Here is a 23,912-nt window from a genome sequence, read left to right as displayed (position 1 = left end):
GATTTTCCTTGTACCCCTCCTAGAAGCATTTAGCCAATCACAAAACCTGTCTTTCTTTTATTTCAATTTTGATTGGTCAGATTGGCCGTGCAAAATTATGTAGCTATAAAATGCATCGCCTATGAATGAGAATCAAAGTTTTAAAAAAGGCGTTTGGCGCCCCGCATTAATCTCCCTGCTCCCACCTTTGTGGTGGCGCTGTCGAGGGCATGGATGCACGCATGCTGCTCTCCGGACAGGATTTAACAGGCCTGGGAGGGGCAGCAGGGAATGGAGGGGAAGCAGGACTGCCCATTCGCCACCGGCATCATGAGTCACTGCGACGAGAAGCAACAGAACATGGATCCCTTTGTCAAGCTTGGACTCACAAGCATGCAATTAATTGGAGGGGGGGCGGTTGAGGTTCTCAACCCGAGACATAATTTAATGTCGGTGGGTAACAGAACTTTGTGTAAACTCCTAAATCCTTCCAAAAACAATTAACAAAAAGGAAAAAAAAAAATGTTTACAATAATTTCAGCTGCAGGCGTGGAGAAGCGACGCATGTATACAGGAACCAGCAGCGCATGGCTGCCTGGAAGCGAGAACCCGGACCGGCGTGGGGGTGCTGTTTGTGATTCCTCTGCAGAGGAGCGCAACCAGACACCCCCCCACTCACCCGGCTGATGGGAAAATCAGTTGCCACAGCTCATGTGATGTGCGAAAAATGTTTCATTTCATAATGTTTTATTTATTTGAGTCCGAACAGGAACCAAACCAAGAGGACAGGGAATGAAAATAAGAAATTAGACAGACTATGGAAACCCCCCCCCCCCCCAAACACCCTATCTTACCGGTCGCCCATGTCATGAAATGCTGGTGACTGATCAACTGCCCCCCCCCTCCCCAACAGCTGTGCAGTCCTGTGCGTCTAGTCCATGTGGTCGGGGTGCGACATGCCAGGAGGTTCCACAGGGGTTCACATGTCTGTGCCCCCCCGGCTGGTCTGGTCGGACATGTCAGTTGGGTGAGCAAACATTTCATTCTTTTCATTATCATTGTTGGTGTTCTTGCTGTTTGTGTGTGTGTGTGATTGTGTGTGTTTGTGTGTTAGGTCTATATCATATGTCCCCCACAATGAAAAATCAGTTTTTTTGATGTTGTGGGGACCATTTTTCAGGTCCCCGCAAAGATCTGTGAATGTAATCAAGAAAGTAAAAATGCCAGAAGTCTCGTATTTTGCATGGCCTACAGCATTACAGCATTTTATACGATAGGTAAAGCTGCAAAAATGACTTTAGCCCAGCCTGTTAAATTCAGCCCTGACTGACATTACGGCAGCGTGTCTCCTGCTTGGTGTCCTGTGCTGCACACGCACATATTGTGGGATGGGCTACAGGCCCCCCTCCTGTGCCGCCCGGGATGGGCTACAGGCCCCCCTCCTGTGCCGTCCGGGATGGGCTACAGGCCCCCCTCCTGTGCCGTCCGGGATGGGCTACAGGCCCCCTCCTGTGCCACCCGGGATGGGCTACAGGCTAAGTGGTTGGGAGAAGGATAGATGCAAAAAACATTTTTCAAAAGATCCCAGTAATCACTTTTATTCAATGTGATGGAATATTTTGAGAGAATGTCTCAGAAAGACGCTTATTAATTCAATCTTAAGAAGGAGCACAATGGAGCTATTAAATCCATCCATCCATCCATCCATCCATCCATCCATCCATCCGTTTTCCAGCTGATTACAGTACAAGGTCACAGTGATCCTGGACTGAGGTACTGCAGGCCATAAGGAAGCGATGCACCAATGCAGGGACGTCTTCCTGGCATAAGTGCATCTGCTGACCAAGAGAATCACAATGTAGGGAAACAGTTGAGATGCTCCAGTTTATTGCACACTGGAGAATTTTCTTCTCATCTCGATTATTATTATTATTATTCTTTTTAATACATTGTTTTTGACGTCTCCCACCTGTCAAGTGTCTCGGGCTGCTTATTAACCAAACTTTGCTGCAACTGAAAATGTTTTGGCATGATGGAATGCAGATGCGTCTTGAGGCATGTTGTCATGCACGACGTCTGCACCAACGCATAACGAGGTATGAGACCCCCGCAGTACACCCCCGCATAAGGCGGGGTCCGTGGGTCATGCCTTAGAGGCTACATCAGGGTCGCAACGGAAACACCTGCAAGCTGCTTTCACAGGGGGGCGGGTGCCATCGAAAGCCCCCCCGCCGATGTCGGCTTGTTCTTGCTTGACGGGGGGGAAGGAACGCTCTTCTTCGCAGATGCCATCTCTGATTGCGTGTCAGAAGTATGCAGCACTTCCAATCTACACCGAGTCCTTTGTTAAAGATAAAATAATGCCCTGTATCTCTCAGTTAAACTCCAATATTCTGAATGTGGGTAAATTTCTATGTCCACGACTCAGACACCAATGAATGTGAGGCAGGCGTGTGCGTCAACGCCCAGACCTGCCGTAACCTGATTGGAGGATACCTCTGTGAATGCCTGCCGGGCTGGACTGGGCCCAACTGTGACATTAGTGAGTAATGGGGGGCCGAGGATGTGTTATCACTGTGGGAAGCTGAAAAAAGACGCCCGCAGCCTGATAAAACATGGAAAAGAGGATACATGTTTAAAGAGATGTACACATATCGGCCTATATGCTGGAATATTCTTCACAGATACAAATGAAAAAGAATGACCATCGTAGCAGTGTTATCTTTTTGGTACTGACTCATGTGTCCTTCACAGTTAACGCCAGCTGCCAGGGAAAATGTCTAAACGGGGGCCGTTGTGAGGTAGGACCCTGCGAGTCTGTAATATCCATGCTTTTCTTTCTGTGACTGGGGTAAATGAATGAGCTTGTTGCCCATTAGGATCTTGATGGCTTGTTCTCACCATCTGCAACCTGCAGGACTCTCTGTCTGGCCACAAGTGTCACTGCTTGCCAGGTTTTACTGGGAAGCATTGCCAGACGGGATCCGGGACCTGCGAGAGCGCCCCCTGCTTGCATGGAGGGCACTGTGTGGAACAGAAGGGAGGGGAGATATCGTGTCGCTGCCAGTTGGGCCACACAGGAGTGCATTGCGAGGTTGGTCAGCCTGTCCGTCTCTCCCATTTTCCACCCGTCTCACTGGTGCCTTTTTAACCCCCCCTCCTCCCCCACCACCTTGTCACCTGCCTCTCCAGGTTGTGGTGGACCTATGCAATCCCAATCCATGCCAGCAGGGGGTGCCGTGCCGCAGCACAGAGGGCGGTTACCTGTGTGGTTGCCCAGATGGTGAAGAATGCAGGAGCCTGCAGGATGCCTGTCACGGGCAGCATTGCTCAGGTAAAACACCTGAAAGTCAAAAGTAATGGTTGGCTAAATGGCTAAATATTATTTTTTTCCCTTTCTTGATACCACACATTTTCTGCTTCTGCCAATATTGCTTTCTTCTCGCACCTTGATTCTAGGTGCCATGTTGGATCCAGGAGGGGCTGGCGTGAGTTTATACATGGTGCTGGTGGGGGCGTTGGCACTGCTTACGGCCGCCGGCTGCGTCTGCTGTGTCCTGCTGCTGTCTGAGCTGCGCAGGCGGCGGCAGAAGCTGCAGCTGCAGCAGCAGCAGCAAGCGCAGCGGACGCCGCAGGATGAGGGGATCAACAACCAGCGTGAGTTCATCACCCTCATCCGCAACCTTGATCGCGCGGTGTCCCTGCCGCCCTCCCAGCCTGCTTTGTCGGAGCTACAGCGCCACTCTGAGGAGATCGAACTCACCCTGCCTCCATGTCCTACCTCAGCCAATCAGGATAATGCCTTGAAACTCTCCCGGGTGACAAAGCAGGACATCTCCAACCGCGAGAGGGAAAAACTCAATCGCTTCCACCTCCCAGACAACCAGGAGCTTGAGGTATGACTCAGGTCGCCACCAGCCCCGGACCTGCAGGTCTCAGTTGAGCCCCGAGATGACCCTTGACCTCTGAACCCCGGGTCAGTCTCCATTCAGATGCTCTGAGTGGATGCTGAAGCCTCAGAGAATTACTTTTTAAATCCAGGCTGGTCGCTGACCAGGCCATGTTCTGAGCAGCAAGATGAACAAGACCTCAGGAATGGACAGGGGCGAGAATGTGTCTGTGTATGTCTCCCCCCTTTCTAGCTGGGTTCAAACACAAGAGGAGGAGAGAATTTCTTGCCCTTATGGAGAGAAATTCGCTATGGGGTGAAGTGTAGCCCCCCCTTGACTCCTTGCCACACGCCTCAGGGCTTTGCTGGTCACACTGCCATGAGTCTTATTACTGACGGACCACAAATCCACAGGGAGATAGTTTGTATGCTGCAAGGCCTGCTGCAGTGACAGGCCAATGGAGATAAGGTGGGTGGCAGCCAGAAGCTTGCTTTGAATTCCACGTAGCACCTCGAGACCACTGCTGAGGCATCGATCCTTGGGGCGTCGTTTTTCCCCGCTGGTCACTGCGTCCGACCTGTGCCTGTTTCTTGAGCTGCAGCGAAGGGTCCGGAAAGCCGCATGAACCTGCAGACGCAGGGCAGATAATTTTGCACCGGGGATCTTCTGCAGAAGCCCTGGCTCTCATCTCTGTGCACCCCGGGGCACTTTGAGATCTCTGGCTCCGAATGCGAGAGGCTGTGACCAGCCCGGAGCACGAGCTGCCCGGGAAATCGTGTCTCTGCCCCTAAGCCTGAGGCAAGAAGGGCCTGGTTTTCTGGGTCAGCCCAGAAAAAGAGAGACGTCTGTGAATGAGAAGAAGCGAAAACAAGAGGAGATAACACACAAGCGGTCCCTGTACTGTGACACAGAGATTGTAAACAGAATACGGTCTTTATGCCTGTGTCAATGATGCGCCTGTGTACATGCTGTATATAAAGATATGATCTCCGCTATTGATTATTGACTTTTTGTACTGTGGTTTTGTCTCAGAATGGCGCCAAATCTGCTTCGACTTCTGCAGCTGAAATTTGGTTCTCAGCAGGTGTGAGTTGTGATTAAAGCTCATTTACAATGTTTCACAGTTTTTTGCGTGTTTATTTAGATATGGAGGCGCCAGTTACCCTTACAGTGCAATAGTTCCAATACCAAAACAATGTGTGACACTTATATTAAAGCAATCTGTGTGGAACTGTTTCTTCTGCACAGGGAATCCAATGATCTGGGAGAGCTTAGCCTTCAGGTTGCTAAAAGCACATTGTATGAAGCGCATGCTACAGTCACAAGGGAGATCCGACACATGAGGATGAACCAACCAATCAGGATATGATTGCCACTGATGGGGGCGGCACCCTGCAGACAGGGTGAGGGCCAAAACCACACGGTCTTCTCGCTCCCCCATCCCCCCATGGAAACATAGGACAGAGTGAAAACCTAACCAGGTCAGCAGCATGTACAGAGTATATCTGTCTAACTAGTCTGCAGGGTTAAAATCATGTGATAGTTACTCAGCCTCATTCCTGATCTGCCAGTATTAATATACAAATGAGCCTAATTCATTGTAATATTCAATCTTACTTTTAAGAGTCCATTTAGGCACCGATAATGTTACTGTGAGTTTGTATTAACACTACTGCCACCTAGTGTCACCAGTCTTCCTGAAATGATCATTGAAACAAAGACTTTGATCGCACCATTTGTATTAAAAATTCAAAACCTGTACATAATCTTTTACAGTGTTTACAGTCAATTTCCACTCACAGTGTGTCACATTTCAATTTACTACTGAATAACAAATGAAGGAAAATACTAATACAAAATCAATTTTAGAAAAAGTATTCAAATTAAAAGTAGGTAAATTACAGTTTTTCTTTAAAAATATAAAGAGCTTTTTATTTTTCTATTTTTTCAATAATACTGTCAGCATATGTTTCAGAATTGTTACGGGCATCATTCACTTGAAGCACATTGTGTTATATTTAAATGAGCTTAAAGCAAATTTCTAGTTACTGGATGATCACGGTCTCCAGTGTTTTGCAACATGACTTCATGCAAATATCTCTCATAAGCAGCAGTGCGATACATTGATGCATCAGTATTTGGTGCATTTTACCAAGAGTATTGCCATTGGTGGCTGTATATCAGATGTCCGTCCAGTCACAGTTAGCAGGAGAAACATTTTATTATTCTAATTACCACCATAGACTCAGCAATTTACAGGTGACTATGAAAAAGGGAAAAATGTAATGTTATTTACACTTAACCTGGGATTTTAACAAGTTGCAGATTTAGCTTATTTACTAATGAAGATGTTATTTAAAATTTATATTTATATTTATAATGTAATTTATAAATACATTTTGGCCATTTATTATTAGTTGCTTCAAAGTAAATGATTAATCAGATATGAAGTGGTTTGGGGAGCAGAGTCTGAGTCTCACAGATCCATTGATACTGATCATCACAGGGTTCATCCATCCATCCTTTGCTATTAATGACACAGTTTGCTGTTTTGCCTGCTAACTGCTGGTCCTTATTATTCGGCTCCCAATATAACCAGAATCTGGAAAACAAAGAAAAGCCAGACATACTAAACATAAACTAACTAAAGTTATCGTCTCTATAACACAACTAAAGAAATATCTACACTAGAGGTTTAAACCAAATGAAATGGGCTTTCTGGTAAGTAAGACAGCTGTGAGTAGAAGTGGAGAACTTTAGAGATGTTTCACATTTTAGTTTCTGGTTCGTTTAGTAACAGACAGGTTATACATGAAAGATTTCATACCCCTGCTTCAGATCAGTGTCGTCCACCCAGCGCCAAACTTTCTTCTCCGCACTGCCAGTCAGTCCAATCCAGTGACTGCTGTTTCCCCCTTTGGTAATGAAGTTCTGAACAGAAGACAGTGAATGACTGATGCAGCACTGCTGACACACACTGTCCACACTGACACATGCTGTATGTCAACATAAGCCACACGGCACGCTGTCAAAGAAGCCACACAGCATACTGTTAAAGGAGACACATGATACACTGTCAAAGGAGCCACACGGCACACTGTCGAAGGAGCCACACGGCACACTGTCAAAGGAGCCACACGGCACACTGTCAAAGGAGCCACACGGCACACTGTCAAAGGAGCCACACGGCACACTGTCGAAGGAGACACATGGCACACTGTCAAAGGAGCCACACGGCACACTGTCAAAGGAGCCACACGGCACACTGTCGAAGGAGCCACACGGCACACTGTCGAAGGAGACACACGGCACACTGTCGAAGGAGACACACGGCACACTGTCGAAGGAGCCACACGGCACACTGTCGAAGGAGACACACGGCACGCTGTCGAAGGAGACACATGGCACGCTGTCGAAGGAGACACACGGCACACTGTCAAAGGAGCCACACGGCACACTGTTGAAGGAGACACACGGCACGCTGTCAAAGGAGACACACGACACGCTGTCGAAGGAGACACACGGCACACTGTCAAAGGAGCCACACGGCACACTGTCGAAGGAGACACACGGCACGCTGTCAAAGGAGACACACGACACGCTGTCGAAGGAGACACACGACACGCTGTCGAAGGAGACACACGGCACACTGTCGAAGGAGACACACGGCACACTGTCGAAGGAGACACATGGCACGCTGTCAAAGGAGCCACACGGCACACTGTCGAAGGAGACACACGACACGCTGTGAAAGGAGCCACGCGGCACACTGTCGAAGGAGACACACGGCACACTATCAAAGGAGACACACGGCACACTGTCAAAGGAGACACACGACACAGTGTCGAAGGAGCCACACGGCACACTGTCGAAGGAGACACACGACACGCTGTGAAAGGAGCCACGCGGCACACTGTCGAAGGAGACACACGGCACACTATCAAAGGAGACACACGGCACACTGTCAAAGGAGACACACGACACAGTGTCGAAGGAGCCACACGGCATAGTGTCGAAGGAGACACACGACACACTGTCAAAGGAGCCACACGGCACAGTGTCGAAGGAGACACACGACACACTGTCAAAGGAGCCACACGGCACACTGTCAAAGAAGACACACACGACACGCTGTCAAAGGAGCCACACGGCACACTGTCAAAGAAGACACACACGGCACACTGTCAAAGGAGCCACACGGCACACTGTCAAAGGAGCCACACGGCACACTGTCAAAGGAGCCACACGGCACGCTGTGAAAGGAGCCACACGGCACACTGTCGAAGGAGACACACGGCACGCTGTGAAAGGAGCCACACGGCACACTGTCAAAGGAGACACACGGCACACTGTCAAAGGAGACACACGGCACACTGTCAAAGGAGACACACGGCACACTGTCAAAGGAGACACACGGCACACTGTCAAAGGAGACACACGGCACACTGTCAAAGGAGACACACGACACACTGTGAAAGGAGACACACACCACGCTGTCAAAGGAGCCACACAGCACTATTGGAGGAACCTGCACTAGATGAGCTTGGTCCCTGACACAAACAATCACACACAGAGATCAGGCCAGTCACCTGCTCCTCTTCGCTGTTTACAATCACCAAGTGAGCCGCCTCCTTACGGCAGTTATTCTGACTTTCATTCCAGGTCGTTTGACTTGTAGAGAAATAGTAACACTTGGCCTTGTGCTCCTCCCAGCCCTGAGGACAGGGATCGCAGACTCGCCCTGCAAAGATACAAGTAACACTCATTCTGTGTAAATCAGGAAACTCTGAAAATGAGAGTCACATTTTCATTGAAATATGTAAGTTAAGCTGAGACATAAAGTGTAAATTTACCGTTTTCAGTGGGGTGACAGTACTTCTGAACGAGGGGTAATTTACTTAACAGAGCATCATAGTTTTTTTGTATTTCATCCTTATCCTTTTGCAAACTGCTGCATTGTTGCTGATAATTATTCTTCTCTTTGACCAACTTATTCTTCATGTCCTGTAATGTCACATAATCTTTCTGCAGCTGCTTGTTTCCTTCTTGTAGATGTGTCATGTTCTTAACTGTGATGTTGAAATCTTTCTGTAGTTGTTCATTTTGTTCCTGCAGGCGAATCGTGGTGTTACGTTCGAGGAGAAGCTGCTCCTTCTCCTTAACCAGGACGCTGTAGTTTTGCGTTAACTGGTTCCACTTGTCAACCAGGATGCTGTAGTCTTTGTTAAGCTCTTTTGGCTTAACTCCCATCACTGAAAAAATTTGGGGTTATTTGGTGTCTGTTACTAGTTCTGATAATTGCCAGGTGTAGCGACTTTACATGACAGTTTAAGGGTTGGTTTATTGAGCATAATTCACCATACTACCAAGTCTATTTGTAGTTATGTTGTTCATGAATACTTAATGTCTAATCTATAATTGGCTATCTATATCTTAACCTATTTAATAAAAACCTGTTTATTAAAGAAGGGTGACGTGCATCTCCGCTTGTGAGAAATTGTCAGATTTTTCCTTCCAATTTCCACACAAGTACATTAAAACATATGAATATACATAAGTTATTATAACGCTAATATTCTTATAAACATAATAGAAAACCAGAGGTACATTCTGCAGTTAGAATTTACATGATCACTAACCAATGTGCCTTTGGAAATTTAAATACTCATTTCTTATGACCATGATAGGAGATCATTGTCAAACAAATACTTGGATGGACCTTTAACCTGCTGTATAAAGTCTAAAATCACACTGCAAACAGTAACAGCTACATACATACAAACACCGATTCATACTCACAATAGACAACCAGAATTATTATGGAAATGACCAGGAGAAGACACAGCAGCCCTAGGCATATTGTACTCCATCTGCGAGAAGGGGGGCTGGATCCTGTGGTTTCTGTCTTCAAATTGTCTGACGAAACTGATGTACAAAGAAGTTTTATTCAAGTCTTCAGAAACCCTTCACATGCACGTTGTAATTATACCCTGATCCTGCCACTAGAACTGTCAGCTTTAAATAACTAATCAGGTTGGTGCATCTTATTGCATCATATATGCATTTATACAGCTAGACATGAAGTTCATTAATTAGCCTGTAAGCTGCAAACCTGACAACAACATGTTTCTGATCCTTATATATAATCTTTCATTTCACCCCCCGAGACGGAACAGAAGGGTAGGGAAGATTCTTTTTAATCTCTTTGCATGTCTTCAGTTGTGACTGCTTGGTTTACATTAACTGCTCACCTTTTTGTCCATGGGAGCAGTCAGAGATTTTTACTTCAGAATAGATAACATCTTCTCGTGGCTTTACTGGAAAAGCACAGATGAGGATACAGAATTTCAGCAAACGTTTAAAGTGTTTGTTGGAAAGCTTTGACTGTTTTTTAAGGATTGGATTTCAAATGCAAAAACCTCTCAGTGCTTATAGTGGGTACCGGCACCTCTTCGTTTTCCTGTTGGAAGTGCAGGTGTTGTGCACCAAACTGCCCCCCTGCAACGGATTGCCTCCCCCGACGCAATCGCTACAGTGAGTAGTGAAAATGTGCTGAGTTCCGATTAGTTTTGAGGTTTGGTTCGATGTCATTTCGTTTCCTGGTATGACTGCCGAGTTTGACGCTAACCGTCGCATCACAGAAGACAGAAAATGAAAAATATTGCTGCATGATGACTTCAACAAAGTGTCAGACATATTAGATTTGGGGGGAAATTAAGTTATCAAAGCAGCCGGGTACATTGAAAGGTACATTATTCGAGTACATGAATCGCTTTTTGTGAATAACGGCGACTGCATTTACACTAACAAACGTTGTCGAAAAGAATAGCATCAAATAACAGCAAGCGAGTAATGTGAGTTTTTTAGTATTGCTTAAGGCGTGAAAAATGAAGTTTCAACGAGCGGTCGTTTCTGCCGCCTCAGGGGAAGCAATCCGCGGATGGGGGGCAGTTTAGAGCACAAAACCGGCACCTGATTTCTTAAGGTATTAACAATAATCTATCCAATTTGATATGTACCATTGGATGATGATGATAATAATAATAATAATAATAATAATAATAATAATAACGTGGATATATGTCCAAACTACCATTATCAGTTTTAGTTTGGGTTTAATTAAGATAAAAATTCATGTACATCAGAAAAAATACCGAATTTTACATTTCATCAATTCATGACATAAAACTACAACCAAATTATTCACCAGTCACAATAATAACTCCACACTATTCAATCATTTTCTAGTCTTTCGTGGTAAATGCGCATATAAAAGTAAAAACTGCGCAAAACGCATGACATGTGTTAGAGCCTGAAATAAAGAAATGTTTTTTTTCTCCAAAAGTGATAAAAATGCACTTTTAAGAAATGTACGTCTGGACTGAACATTTAGACAATAAGCGTGAAATATTTGTCTGATATTTATATTAGAAATCTCGTAATACATAGACTAAGAATACTTACCACGATCGTTGGGACTTACGTTGTTAAGGTTTATCACAGAGTAAACCGTGTCCGACATTTAAATAGATGAACCGGAACAACGAGCGAGGTGAACAAGTGAGAGCAAATGAAAAACTGAACTAATTTGGTGAGGCTGAAAAGAGAAGTAGAATATTTCCATTTCGCGTGGCTTTATAAAACCGCCACACACAAAATTTCTTCCTGTTTTACATAATTGAAATCATACGGGCCGCGTTTTTTTCTTATATATATATTGACAATAACACTGTTAATGCGGCAAGGTCATTATTACGTTATTGCTTTTGTATATTTGTATTTTGCGCTCTTCTGCCGAACAGAGGCTATGACTACAGGGTGTGGCAGCATTAATCAAGGCTAATTTTTGTTCCCTGTTTGATCAGTATAAGAGGGTGTTAAAGAAAGAGCTTCCCTTACTTACTCTTAAGTTGTTAGCTTGTCGTTAGCTTGGGTAGAGCAGGCAGGATCCGGAAGGCGTTTCTTCAATCTTGCTTTTCCCAGTTTAAGTTATTTTTGCCTATCCTGTGGTTGGGGAGCCTTCATACCCATGGAAAGTTAGTTACGTCTAAATTTGCTCCATTTAGCCTCAGCATGTTTTTGGGCTGTGGGGGGAAACCTGGAGGAAATAGAATATTATTAAAAATATAATATTATTAAATAATAAATAAATATGGATTGCAAAAAAAAATCCTTATGTTAAATACATAAAAAACGGACGTACTACTAGTTGGTCCCACAACTGCTTGAAATGTTTGACAACCTCAACCTCTGTGCTTTTCCTATTCGGCCTACAGTAACACAGCGGTCAGGGGTCTTGGTGTCCTGGTTGATTCAGATCTATGTTTCGATGCTCACATAAGACATATTACTAGAACGCTGTTCTACCAGTTATGGAACATAGCCAAGCTTTGGAAGATGTTCTCCTTTCATGATGCAGAAAAATTAATATATGCATTTATAATTTCCAGGCTGGACCACTGTAATGCCCTCCTTTCTGGGTGCCCTTCTGGATTCTTACATGAACTTCAGCCAGTACAAAATGCAGAAGTCAGAGTTCTTACACACACTGAAACACTGATCATATTATTCCTGTTCTATGTTCCCTTCTCTGGCTTCCAGTTACGTCTTGGATTGGCTACAAAATACTGCTATTAACTGCACTGAATGGCCTTGAACCAGAATACCATAGAGATCTACTGACCTCTTACAGCCCTCCTCGCTTTCTTCCATTTCAAGGAGCAGAGTATCTGTTAGTACCCAGGGTAGAAAGAACTACGGCAGGTTGCAGAGCTCACTCTCAATATTCAAGTCTAGACCAAAAACACACCTGTTTAGTTTAGCTTATAGGGACACTAGTTCTAGCTCTAGCTAACTGCTCACTCCCAGTCAGACCTATAGTGTGAGGTGTAGAGCTGGGTGGGGATCAGTGCCATCGGCTTTGGATAAACTGAACTGTCAGTGCTGTGCTTCTAGCTTCACACCCCCTTGTGGAATTGGAGTGCTGACATTTCAGGGGCCCCCCCATGCCTGCGTTCCCACCTGCCTCTTCCTCCTACTTATGCTGCCATAGCCATATCCGCTGGAACTTACATATTGCAGTCACCCAACTGTCTGCACTGCCTCTAGCCTCCCCTGCTTTGGCTAATTATATATTTTATTTACATAAATCAATAAATGCAGTAGTGTGAGACTTTGCAGGAGTGCTACTGCAATTCGTGTTTGTTGCAGAAAAAAAGCGTGCAGCTCTTTCCCACAGAGACGCACGACTTTCAGCCTTATTCTGATCTCAGTGATTGACCGCAGGAAAAATAAATGTGCAACCATAGAATGGGGAAGTGTGGGGAAGCACAAGATGCCGCTGAATTAAAAATAGCAGTAGCTGAAACCTGACTGTCGCACAAGGATTTTCGTGCAATTCACCTTGCCGGTGAGCACTGCTCCTGTGTGCTTGCTGTATGTGGAGGGCCACATAAAGACATGGTTTGGCCCCTGAAAAAACCTGAACTATCAAGTAGTCCCCCCCACCCCCAGCCCAAACTAAAGCTACCATTATCTGCGCTCAGACCTTCATATCACTCATGAACCCCCTCTAATGTCTGGATCTGTGAAAGTCTCCCTTTCTCCACAGTTCAGTTCAGTTCAGTTCAAATCAATTCAATTCAATTCAATTCAATTCAATTCAGTTCAGTTCAATACAATTCAATTCAATTCAGTTCAGTTCAATACAATTCAATTTAATTTTATACAGCACCTTTCACAACAGACTTGTCCCAAAGCACTTTACAGGGTTGTGAAAGATACATAAAAGATCATTAGAGAGTGATACAGAATGAGGAGAAGAAGGAAAGAAATTAAGTAAAGAAAGATAGATGACAATGGAGGGGAGGGACAAAAAACTCCCAAGTAAGGAGAAAAAAAACCTCAGGGGGTCCAAGGTCGAGTGGCTGCCCAACCCCCCAGGCATGCTAACATTACTGAAAACAGAAAAGAGTGGACATGCTGGCTAAAAGCTAGGAATACGCTGTGAGCATAAGCCAGTGTTACTGGTGCCCTGTGTACATATACAGGAATGATCCGCTTTCAGTCCTTTCGTATGGGACTTTGTCTCAGAATGATACCAGCTTTGATCTTATTCTATTTCTGATTAACTGTGGTTTACAGGTGTGAATTGCACTGGTTAAGTCATGTTTTTTTCACATTTTTGTGTTTTTATCATTTGGATATAGATGTGTCCTAAAACCAAAACGATGTGTTGTATTTGTAAACATTATCTTTTAGCTGCTGTGTGGGTCTGATTCTTCCGTATAGAGAATCAAATGATCAGATAATCATCACTATGAATATAAAAGCAAGAAGACTCCTCTACAGACTGAACCCTCTCGGGCTTCCCTCTCCACCCATCGCCATGGGAACACTGATAACACCGTCTCTCACGTGTGTGCGCTTAGCAGATTCTCACTGTACTGCCGAACAGTCCTTCCCATCTAGGTCATCACGATGGTTCCCAGCAGAATTCACCTGCGTCTCCCTTTGAGGGTGTGTGTGCTGGGCGCTCTGGTACATTGCAATATCGCTGTCATTTTTCAGGAAAATCAGTCAGCGGTCGGCATAATGTCCACACTAGTCTTGCTTTTTAAAGCTACATTTTGTGTCCTATGTGGTTCTGCGGATTCGGACCCAGTGCCCATGATCAAAAGGTTGGCAGAGAGATTTTACCTTTGGGTCTTTAGCCCCAATTGCTACAGGAACCGATTACTCTGCTTTCTCTATCGTATGGCGCTTTGAGTAAAAATGTCTGCTATACATACAGGATGAATGAAATGGCACATATTACTGGGGTTTTGTTTGCCAACACTGCCACACAGTGGTGAGACCACTGTAATTGTCACTTCTGAAAATGTCAAAAAAAGTCAATGAAGAGCGAAAACGCCTGATCGTCCAGAGTTAGTTATATTTCTGAAAGGAAATGGGACGGGGGGAATTCAAGGAAGGAATTCAAGGCTTGGGTCAGCAATCTAATCCGAAGTGTATACATGTATTCTAAAAAGCAAAAAAGAATCAGTCTCTTGTAACGTGAATGAGTAGAGCCCTATAACGTGCAAACTGCTACAAAATTAAAAGCGATATATCTCAGAGCAATCCAAAATGTAAACAAAGTTCATTTTATACATTTAAATTTAAGTCAAGGAAAGCTGAGAATTCTGTATCACTTTACAATAAGACTACCCTTATAAAGCGTTTAATAATCAGGTTTTTAAGTTAATAATCAGGTTGCAACACTTAAATCATTAACAGACAATTATAAACAAGTTATAACACAGTTCTCTTTTTATTAACGATCATTCAGTGGCAAAAGAGAGTATTATTGTAATGTGGTACCAAAAGTTCTTACAGTAACACAGTAGCAGTGTTAAACAAAACAACAAAAGCTGTACATTGTATAACAACAACATTGTATAATGTTGAGACTTCGCATCATATTTTGATGAATTATCATTATCGGCTTTTAAGTAAATTATCACATATATGCTAAATCCCCAAACTAAACTGCCTAAATGGAAGAAGTCTAGGGTAGATAGTAAGACAGAAACAGTCAGTGATGGGGGGGATGAGCTTAGTTCTGGGGAAGAATACTGAGGTGCTCCTGGTAAAAATGAAAGGGATTTTCTCAACTTTTTAACCCGACCGCCACCCTGTTCTGTTCTACATCCCAGTTGCAATTGCACTGCTTAGTCAGGAGATGGCAGCATGGTGGAGAATTTTCTTTGTGTGCAGCCGTAGTCACATGCTGGGTGGTGAATAAAGTGCTTGCTTGATACAGAGTAGAGTTCGCTCCTTTGTTTCCTCCAATCTGTGATTGAGATGTTGCTTAAATTGTTTGAAAACTACGTTAGCCATAAATGCTACAGCGTGCCCAGCTGCACGACAGAGGGCTGACCTGCTATATTGTCTTGGAATGGAAGGGGAGTGTATGTTCTTCACCTTGCCGGAAGCAAACTATATGGCTATGTGTCAGTTACACAAGCTGCTAATTGTTTGCACTGCCTCTAGATCCCCCTACATTGGCTAATGCACTTTTTATTTCCCCCACCCCTCCTGGGGTGTGCTGCCCGGAGATGCAAGAATATCAAGATATTCCCTGTCCTGCTGCCTGTGACGTCTCTCCGGCCTGCTCGCCCTTCTGCCTGTGACGTCTCTCCGGCCTGCTCGCCCTTCTGCCTGTGACGTCTCTCCGGCCTGCTCGCCCTTCTGCCTGTGACGTCTCTCCGGCCTGCTCGCCCTACTGCCTGTGACGTCTCTCCGGCCTGCTCGCCCTACTGCCTGTGACGTCTCTCCAGCCTGCTCACCCTTCTCCCTGTGACGTCTCTCTGGCCTGCTCGCCCTTCTGCCTGTGACGTCTCTCCGGCCTGCTCGCCCTTCTGCCTGTGACGTCTCTCCGGCCTGCTCGCCCTTCTGCCTGTGACGTCTCTCCGGCCTGCTCGCCCTACTGCCTGTGACGTCTCTCCGGCCTGCTCGCCCTTCTCCCTGTGACGTCTCTCCGGCCTGCTCGCCCTTCTGCCTGTGACGTCTCTCTGGCTTGCTCACCCTTCTGCCTGTGACGTCTCTCCCATATCTCCTGTTCCTGTACCACTGTTCATCCTGCCATCTAAAGCAGCACCAGCACCTGCCTGTTAACACCTGCTACCGCTTTGAGACTCAAACCTTAAAATTTAGACACTGTAAAGTAGGATTTTTCCATCTTGCTCGTTTGACTTCCTCTGCTGGCTCCTAGAGGATGGGCTTCCCCTTTGAGTCTGATTCCTCCCAAGAAAGTATGGGGTGTGTGGGGGGGTATCTACTTTAGGAAGTAGTTCTGTATTACAGTGAGTGTGACCTGACCTCTGCAGACAGGGTGAGGGTCAAAACCACACATACATCCCATCTCCACCAATCACAATGGAAACATAGGACAGAGTGAACACCTAACCAGGTCAGCAGCATGTACAGAGTATATCTGTCTAACTAGTCTGCAGGGTTAAAATCATGTGATAGTTACTCAGCTTCATTCCTGATCTGCCAGTATTAATATACAAATGAACATAATTCATTGTTATATTCAGTCTTGCTTTTAAGATTACATTTAGGCAACAATAATGTCACTGTCATTTGGGAGTTTGGATTAACACTGCTGCCACCTAGTGTCACGACTGTCTTGTTGAAATGATCATTGAAGCACAGACTTTCATTGCACCGTTTGTATCGAAAAAGTGAAACCGGCACAGAATTTTTTACAGTGTTTACAGTCAACTACTGCTCACAGCTTATTATTTCAATTTACTACTGAATAATAATTCAGTAGTAAATTGAAATAATAAATACTAATATAGAATACAATTTTTAGAGAACGTATTCAGATTTAAAGTAGGTAAATAAGTTTTTCTATAAAAATATGAAGAGCTTTTTAAATTGATTTTACAATAATACTGTCAACATACATTGCAGAATTGTTACGGACGTCATTCATTTGAAGCACATTGGGTTATTTACATGAGAGCTTAAAGCAAATATCTAGTCATTATGGACTCAGTTGCCATTGCTGTGTGACATGATGTTATGCAGCTCTCATAAGCAGAAGTGTAATATGTTGATGCATCACATATTACCAAGTGTATTACCGTTGATGGTTGTATATCAGATACCTGTCCAATCACAGTTAACAGGTGGAGAATATTATTATTCTACATATTTACAAGCATGGACTCAATAAATTTGCAGGTGAATATGAAAAAGAGAAAAAACAAATGTCTTTATATTCTTCAAAGTAAATGATTAATCAGATATGAAGTGGTTTGGGGATAAGAGTCTGAGTCTCACAGATCCATTGATACTGATCATCACAGGGTTCATCCATCCACATGTTGCTATTAATGACACAGTTTGCTGTTTTGCCTGCTGACTGCTGGTCCTTATTGTCTGGCTCCCCAAATAACCAGAATCTGGAAAACAAAGAAGGGCCAGACATACTAAACATAAACTAACTAAAGTTATCGTCTCTATAACACAACTAAAGAAATATCTACGCTAGAGGTTTAAACCAAATGAAATGGGCTTTCTGGTAAGTAAGACAGCTGTGAGTAGAAGTGGAGAAATTCAGAGATGTTTCACATTTTAGTTTCTGGTTCGTTTGGTAACAGACAGGTTATACATGAAAGATTTCATACGTCTGCTTCAGATCAGTGTCGTCCACCCAGCGCCAAACTCCCTCCTTTGCACTGTCAGTCAGTCCAATCCAGTAACTGCTGCTTCTCTCTTTGGTAATGAAGTCCTGAACAGAAGACAGTGAATGACTGACGCAGTACTGCTGACACACGCTGTCCACACTGACACATGCTGGATGTGAACATAAGCTACATGGCACACTGTCAAAGAAGCCACACAGCACACTGTTAAAGGAGCCACACAGCACGCTGTCAAAGGAGACACACTGCACACTGTGAAAGGAGACACACTGCACACTGTCAAAGGAGACACATGGCACAATGTCAAAGGAGACACGTCACACTGTGAAAGGAGACACACGGCAAACTGACAAAGGAGACACACGGCAAACTGACAAAGGAGCCACACGGCAAACTGTCAAAGGAACCACACGGCACACTGTCAAAGGAGACACACGGCACACTGTCAAAGGAGACACACACCACACTGTCAAAGGAGACACACGGCAAACTGACAAAGGAGACACACGGCTAACTGTCAAAGGAACCACACGGCACACTGTCAAAGGAGCCACACGGCACACTGTCAAAGGAGACACACACCACACTGTCAAAGGAGACACACGGCAAACTGACAAAGGAGACACACGGCAAACTGACAAAGGAGCCACACGGCAAACTGTCAAAGGAACCACACGGCACACTGTCAAAGGAGCCACACGGCACACTGTCAAAGGAGCCACACGGCACACTGTCAAAGGAGACACACGGCAAACTGACAAAGGAGACACACGGCAAACTGACAAAGGAGCCACACGGCAAACTGTCAAAGGAACCACACGGCACACTGTCAAAGGAGACACACGGCAAACTGTCAAAGGAGCCACACTGCACACTGTCAAAGGAGCCACACGGCAAACTGTCAAAGGAGCCACACGGCAAACTGTCAAAGGAGCTACACGGCAAACTGTCAAAGGAGCCACACGGCAAACTGTCAAAGGACCCACACTGCACACTGTCAAAGGAGCCACACTGCACGCTGTCAAAGAAGACACAGAGCACTATTAGATGAACCTGCACTAGATGAGCTTGGTCACTGACACAAACAATCACACACAGAGATCAGGCCAGTCACCTGCTCCTCTTCGCTGTTTACAGTCACCAAGTGAGCCGCCTGCTTCCTGCAGTTATTCTGACTTTCACTCCAGGTCGCTACGCTTGTAGAGAAATAGTAACACTTGGTGTTGTGCTCCTTCCAGTCTTGAGGACAGGGATCACAGACTCGCCCTGCAAAGATACAAGAAGCACTCACTCTGTGTAAATCAGGAAACTCTGAGAATGAGAAAGTCATATTTTCATTGAAATACGTAAGTTAAGCCGAGACATAAAGTGTAAATTTACCTTTTTCTGTGGGGTGACAGTAATTCTGGACGAGGGGTAATTTACTTAACAGAGCATCATAGTTTTCTTGTATTTCATCCTTATCCTTTTGCAAACTGCTGCATTGTTGCTGATAATTATTCTTCTCACTGATCAACTTATTCTTCATGTCCTGTAATGTCACATAATCTTTCTGCAGCTGCTTGTTTTGTTCCTGCAGGTGTGTCATGTTCTTAACGGTGACGCTGAGATTCTGCTGTAGCAGCTTCATCTCTTTATCCAGGATGCTGCATTTGTCACTATCGTGCGCTGGTGTACATTTCATCGTCGAAAGCTCCTCTGTTACATTCTCATCTGTTACGTGTTTTAATAATTGGCAAATAAAACACAAAAATACAAATGATACATTAACAACACTAATATTCGCATAAACTCAGTAGAAAGTATAGAAAGTATATTCACATATACTTAGGAATACAGATTTACATATTTCCTCAAGTGAAACCTAAAGTATTTTAAAGTACATTTAAAACCATCTTGGTATATTCTGCAATTACAGGTTAAATGCTTAATCTACTACTAACATCCATCCATCCATCCATCCATTTTCCAAACCGCTTATCCTTCAGGGTCACGGGGGGTCTGGAGCCTATCCCAGAAGCAATGGGCACGAGGCAGGGAACAACCCAGGACAGGGGGCCAAGCCCATCGCAGGGCACACACACACACCATTCACTCTCACACGCACACCTACGGGCAATTTAGCAACTTCAATTAGCCTCAGCATGTTTTTGGACTGTGGGGGGAAACCGGAGAAATAAAATACTATTTTAAACAACTATTATTTGAAATCACAGTAGAACAATGATGTGGATAGACGTTTCGCCTGCAGCATAAAGTCTAAGCTTAGAGAAAATATCACTGGGATGTAATTCTTACCTTTTGAATAACTGAACTTTCATTACTGTCATGTTGGCATCCTCTGGTTTTACATAATGTTGTGTATTATTACATATACAATAACTAGAAATAGTTATGAAAATATTGTAACGTACATATGCAAACACTGATTCATACTCACAGCGGACACGCAGCCATATTACGGCAATGAATAGGACAACAAGTAGCAAGATCGCTATAATGTATTTAAGATGACGGCGGTAATATCCTCTCCAAAACTCGTTGGATGGAAATGCGTTACTTCTTGCCACGCGTGAAGCTGATTTATAGTCTGATTCGTCATCTGTAAAAATGAAAGTAGAGATGGGAAATCGGCCATACTAAAGTCACCGCTGTTACAACAAACAAATGTCATCAACTTATCGCATAAGTTTTTGTTCAGGTGACAAATGTGAAACAAATATAGAATTTATCACGGAACTGCGCTTCATATTACAAAAAACTTACACTTATCTAATCTAAATAAACAAAAGATCTGAACCGCGTCTGAATAATGCCACAAAAGATATGCCGATATATAAAGCCTATTTTCCACGAACAGATGTGTCCATTGCAAGTTTGTTCGGTGTCTGTGCCGAAGCGACTTGACTAAGGAAAAAACTGTAGATTGTGCGTTTTCAGTTAGGAAGCGCGCGGTGTAATGATCAAAACGTCCCCAATTTGCTTAAAAAATTAAACACGCACAATTCATAAGGTCTGAAAATAATGGATTGGTTTACTGACTAAATAAATTCGTTGAATATAACCAAGAAATTCTGCACAGCTGTCAGAATCTAATGCGCAATTAGATTCCATGATTTCCTGTTATAAAAAACGGAACGTCTTCCATTCGTTTTCAAGTTTACCGTAATGTGCATACATTAGCAAATAAATGACGGTATATAAATGATCGAGACTCTTAAAACTCGGATACGTACAGTCATCCTCACAACTTTCCACCGAGAAAGACGGGAACGGCATTTTAACGTGCGGTGCCGGTGACAATAATATATACTGCCGCAAGCTCTCAGCGACTCTCCCAGACGTCTTTCGGTTGACGCATGTGCAACAGCTGTGTTTCTAACGTCTCATACGTATATATTCGTGCACCATAAACTTTATAATTGTCGATCATCTAAACCTTTAATATTTGTTTTTATTTTGTTTTTACTCTTAAAAATGTCACCATTTATTTGTAAAATCTTACACAACAAAAAAGCAAATAACATTTGTATTTATATTAGTATAGTTATCTACGATATCTTGTCAATGTATTGGGGGGTGTTCCACAAAGCATGATTTCTTCATTAACCAAATAAGCCAAATGTATTGGACAGTTTTCACGTTTATTTGAAGTTACCCAGCTAACTGGGAAATTCCGCTTTGTGGAATACCCCACTTCCTAGATATTAACCACTTTCAATCTGAAGCAAGTCAGATATTAATTTAGTTATAACATTCTCAACGGTATAATGGTTTAGAAACATCTGTTGCATTACCTATTGCGTTATTCATTCTTGAACCATCAAATACATTTACATCAGGACTGAAATACTTCTGAAGTAATATCATTGCATGCGGATCATTCTTTACATACGCAACAATTTTGTGTTATTGAAAACATGGATTTAAAAGGGCACATCCTGAATAAAAACATTGTGTGTCTCAGTCATGTTTCTAACAGCCTAAAGATCTTGGTCGCATGACTCCTGCTTCATAACTTAAACTAACGTACGAATTTCTCATAAGTTTCCATATCGATGGCATCAATGCGCTCCATCTTCGTTTGATTGTTTTTTGCGCGAGCCTGAAGAGTGGAAGTGAAAGTGAAAGGAAAAGACCTGCATTACCATATTGCCCCTAAGACGATCCCCCACCCCACACACATACTCAAACGTTTTTTTTTACCAATTATTTTCTTTGTTTCCAGAGTTTTCAGTATTCTGTGACTGTGACTCTTTATACTCAGCTAGTCGGTTTAAATAGAACCTTGGTCCGGATTTGTACTTTCTGGACCTGAACGTTCCACCTCTGCTGTCAGCAACGAACACTAAAAGACCTGTTCACTGCCAGGGCAAATAGGAGAGCTTGGAAAATTACTGTCGATTCCATCCACCCAGGCAGTCAACTCTTCACCAAACTGCCATCACAGAGAAGGTACAAGTGCATCATGACCTGGGCCTCATGCCATTTCCACAGCTGCTTTCATGCCGCCGTCCGGCTCCTAAATAAACCCACCTAATACCTCAGGAATCCCATCACCCAGGTGAAACCCAGTCACTAAGGGACTATTCCCCTCTTCCATTGGCTGACAATTCACATCCATGGTCTACTTGCTCTATTGGTTTAATTTGCACAACATCAATGAACAAGTGCTGGTTATTTTTCTGTTGTGCTACTCCAGTTGCCATTTTATTCTGCATTGGTGGAACTTGCACATTGACCCCCGCATGCTGTTTTCCTTTTCACTTGCAGTCACTTTTGCACATGGTAGTCCATCCATCCATCCATCCATCCATCCATCCATCCATCCATCCATCCATCCATCTTCCATGATGTATCCTGGTCCTGGTTGTGGGGGCAACAGTCTAAGCAGGAATGTCCAGACTTCCCCCTCCCTAGCCCCCTCCTCCGGAGGGATACCTTGTATCCTTTTATTTATTATTTTCATTTATTGTTATTTATTGATAGTTCTTGAACTGTGCATCTGTAAAGTAGCTCCCTGTTAATTTGTAATTTCTGTTGCCTAGTTTACACATATATACCCCTCACAAAAAGTTAAGTTTCGGGTGAAATTTCAGAATGAACCTAAAATGCACTATAACCTTTACAGGTGAACTTAATGTGACCTTCCTAAAACTTTTGAATGCACATGTCCAGCTGTTTAATGTTTCAGTACTTTTTACACAACCTGCTGTTCTCTAACAAGGAGCTTAACGGCAAAATTCACAACCGGTGTTTGATCCATGAATCGACCGATAAATTTCCTGGTTCAGTCAGAATTGGTATTTAAACAGTTCTCCTCATCATGCTGTTCACATTTTGACATCATGAGACCAAGACGACACCTAACAACTGAGCAACAGGAGCTCGCCATTGCGAGGCGTCAAACAGGATGCTCTCATATGGAAGTGGCCACTGAGCTTAGAGTGTCACAGAGTGTCATCAGCAGGTTGCAACAGAGAGACTGTAAGAGTCACAGAAAGGCATAGAAGTGGACGTCCTTTGGCCACATCCCCCACTGATGACCGCTTCATTGTCAACAGCGTGGTCTGCATGCTAGACGACCTGCAAGGGTACTTGACCACACCACCAGGCACAGGTGTTATCGTCCTGCATGGGCCAGGGAGCATTTAAGCTGGACGAGGGACCAGTGAGCCTCAGTGCCGTTCTCTGATGAAAGCCGATTCACGCTGAGCAGAAATGATGGCCGCCAACGATGTTGGAGACGTCAAGGAGAGCACTAAGCATCAGCCACTGTTGTCGCGAGACGAGCCTTTGGTGGTGGCGGAGTTACACTGTGAGCAGGTGTGTCTAGTCAATA

General features: G+C 44.1%; 3 protein-coding genes across 4 annotated transcripts in view; 1 reads left to right on the top strand and 2 right to left on the bottom strand.

Moving 5' to 3' along the window:
* LOC125711837 (protein jagged-1b) overlaps positions 1-4,987 on the top strand; it is a 28,004-nt gene extending 23,017 nt beyond the window's left edge. Inside the window, exons 9-14 of the mRNA XM_048981237.1 lie at positions 893-1,006; positions 2,408-2,521; positions 2,734-2,780; positions 2,897-3,073; positions 3,172-3,313; positions 3,439-4,987. Coding sequence (XP_048837194.1) covers positions 893-1,006; positions 2,408-2,521; positions 2,734-2,780; positions 2,897-3,073; positions 3,172-3,313; positions 3,439-3,881 — 1,037 coding nt within the window. The 3' untranslated portion in view covers positions 3,882-4,987. The remainder of the gene's footprint in view (positions 1-892; positions 1,007-2,407; positions 2,522-2,733; positions 2,781-2,896; positions 3,074-3,171; positions 3,314-3,438) is intronic.
* Positions 4,988-5,591: 604 nt separating this feature from the next.
* LOC125711838 (C-type lectin domain family 10 member A-like) lies at positions 5,592-11,958 on the bottom strand. 2 transcript variants are annotated; one of them, XM_048981239.1, is made up of 8 exons: positions 11,773-11,958; positions 11,334-11,466; positions 10,121-10,186; positions 9,669-9,794; positions 8,723-9,121; positions 8,459-8,610; positions 6,697-6,800; positions 5,592-6,471 (listed from the first exon to the last, which is right to left on the bottom strand). In XM_048981239.1, the coding sequence occupies exons 2-8, from the start codon at positions 11,389-11,391 to the stop codon at positions 6,309-6,311; spliced, it is 1,068 nt and encodes a 355-aa protein (XP_048837196.1). In that variant the 5' UTR covers positions 11,392-11,466; positions 11,773-11,958; the 3' UTR covers positions 5,592-6,308. The 2 variants fall into 2 exon arrangements, with proteins under 2 accessions (XP_048837196.1, XP_048837197.1); XM_048981240.1 differs by lacking the exon at positions 11,773-11,958 and having other exon boundaries at positions 11,334-11,763.
* Positions 11,959-17,180: 5,222 nt separating this feature from the next.
* LOC125711839 (C-type lectin domain family 4 member E-like) lies at positions 17,181-19,819 on the bottom strand. The gene is made up of 4 exons (XM_048981241.1): positions 19,451-19,819; positions 19,185-19,336; positions 18,053-18,156; positions 17,181-17,827 (listed from the first exon to the last, which is right to left on the bottom strand). The coding sequence occupies exons 1-4, from the start codon at positions 19,752-19,754 to the stop codon at positions 17,665-17,667; spliced, it is 723 nt and encodes a 240-aa protein (XP_048837198.1). The 5' UTR covers positions 19,755-19,819; the 3' UTR covers positions 17,181-17,664.
* Between the last annotated feature and the right edge of the window lie 4,093 nt (positions 19,820-23,912).

The sequence above is a fragment of the Brienomyrus brachyistius genome, chromosome 17 (genome assembly GCF_023856365.1).
Source record: "Brienomyrus brachyistius isolate T26 chromosome 17, BBRACH_0.4, whole genome shotgun sequence".
NCBI classification, from domain to species: Eukaryota; Metazoa; Chordata; class Actinopteri; order Osteoglossiformes; family Mormyridae; genus Brienomyrus; species Brienomyrus brachyistius.
The sequence above is the reverse complement of the archived record's forward strand: the minus strand, read 5'-3'. Positions and strand labels throughout refer to the sequence as shown.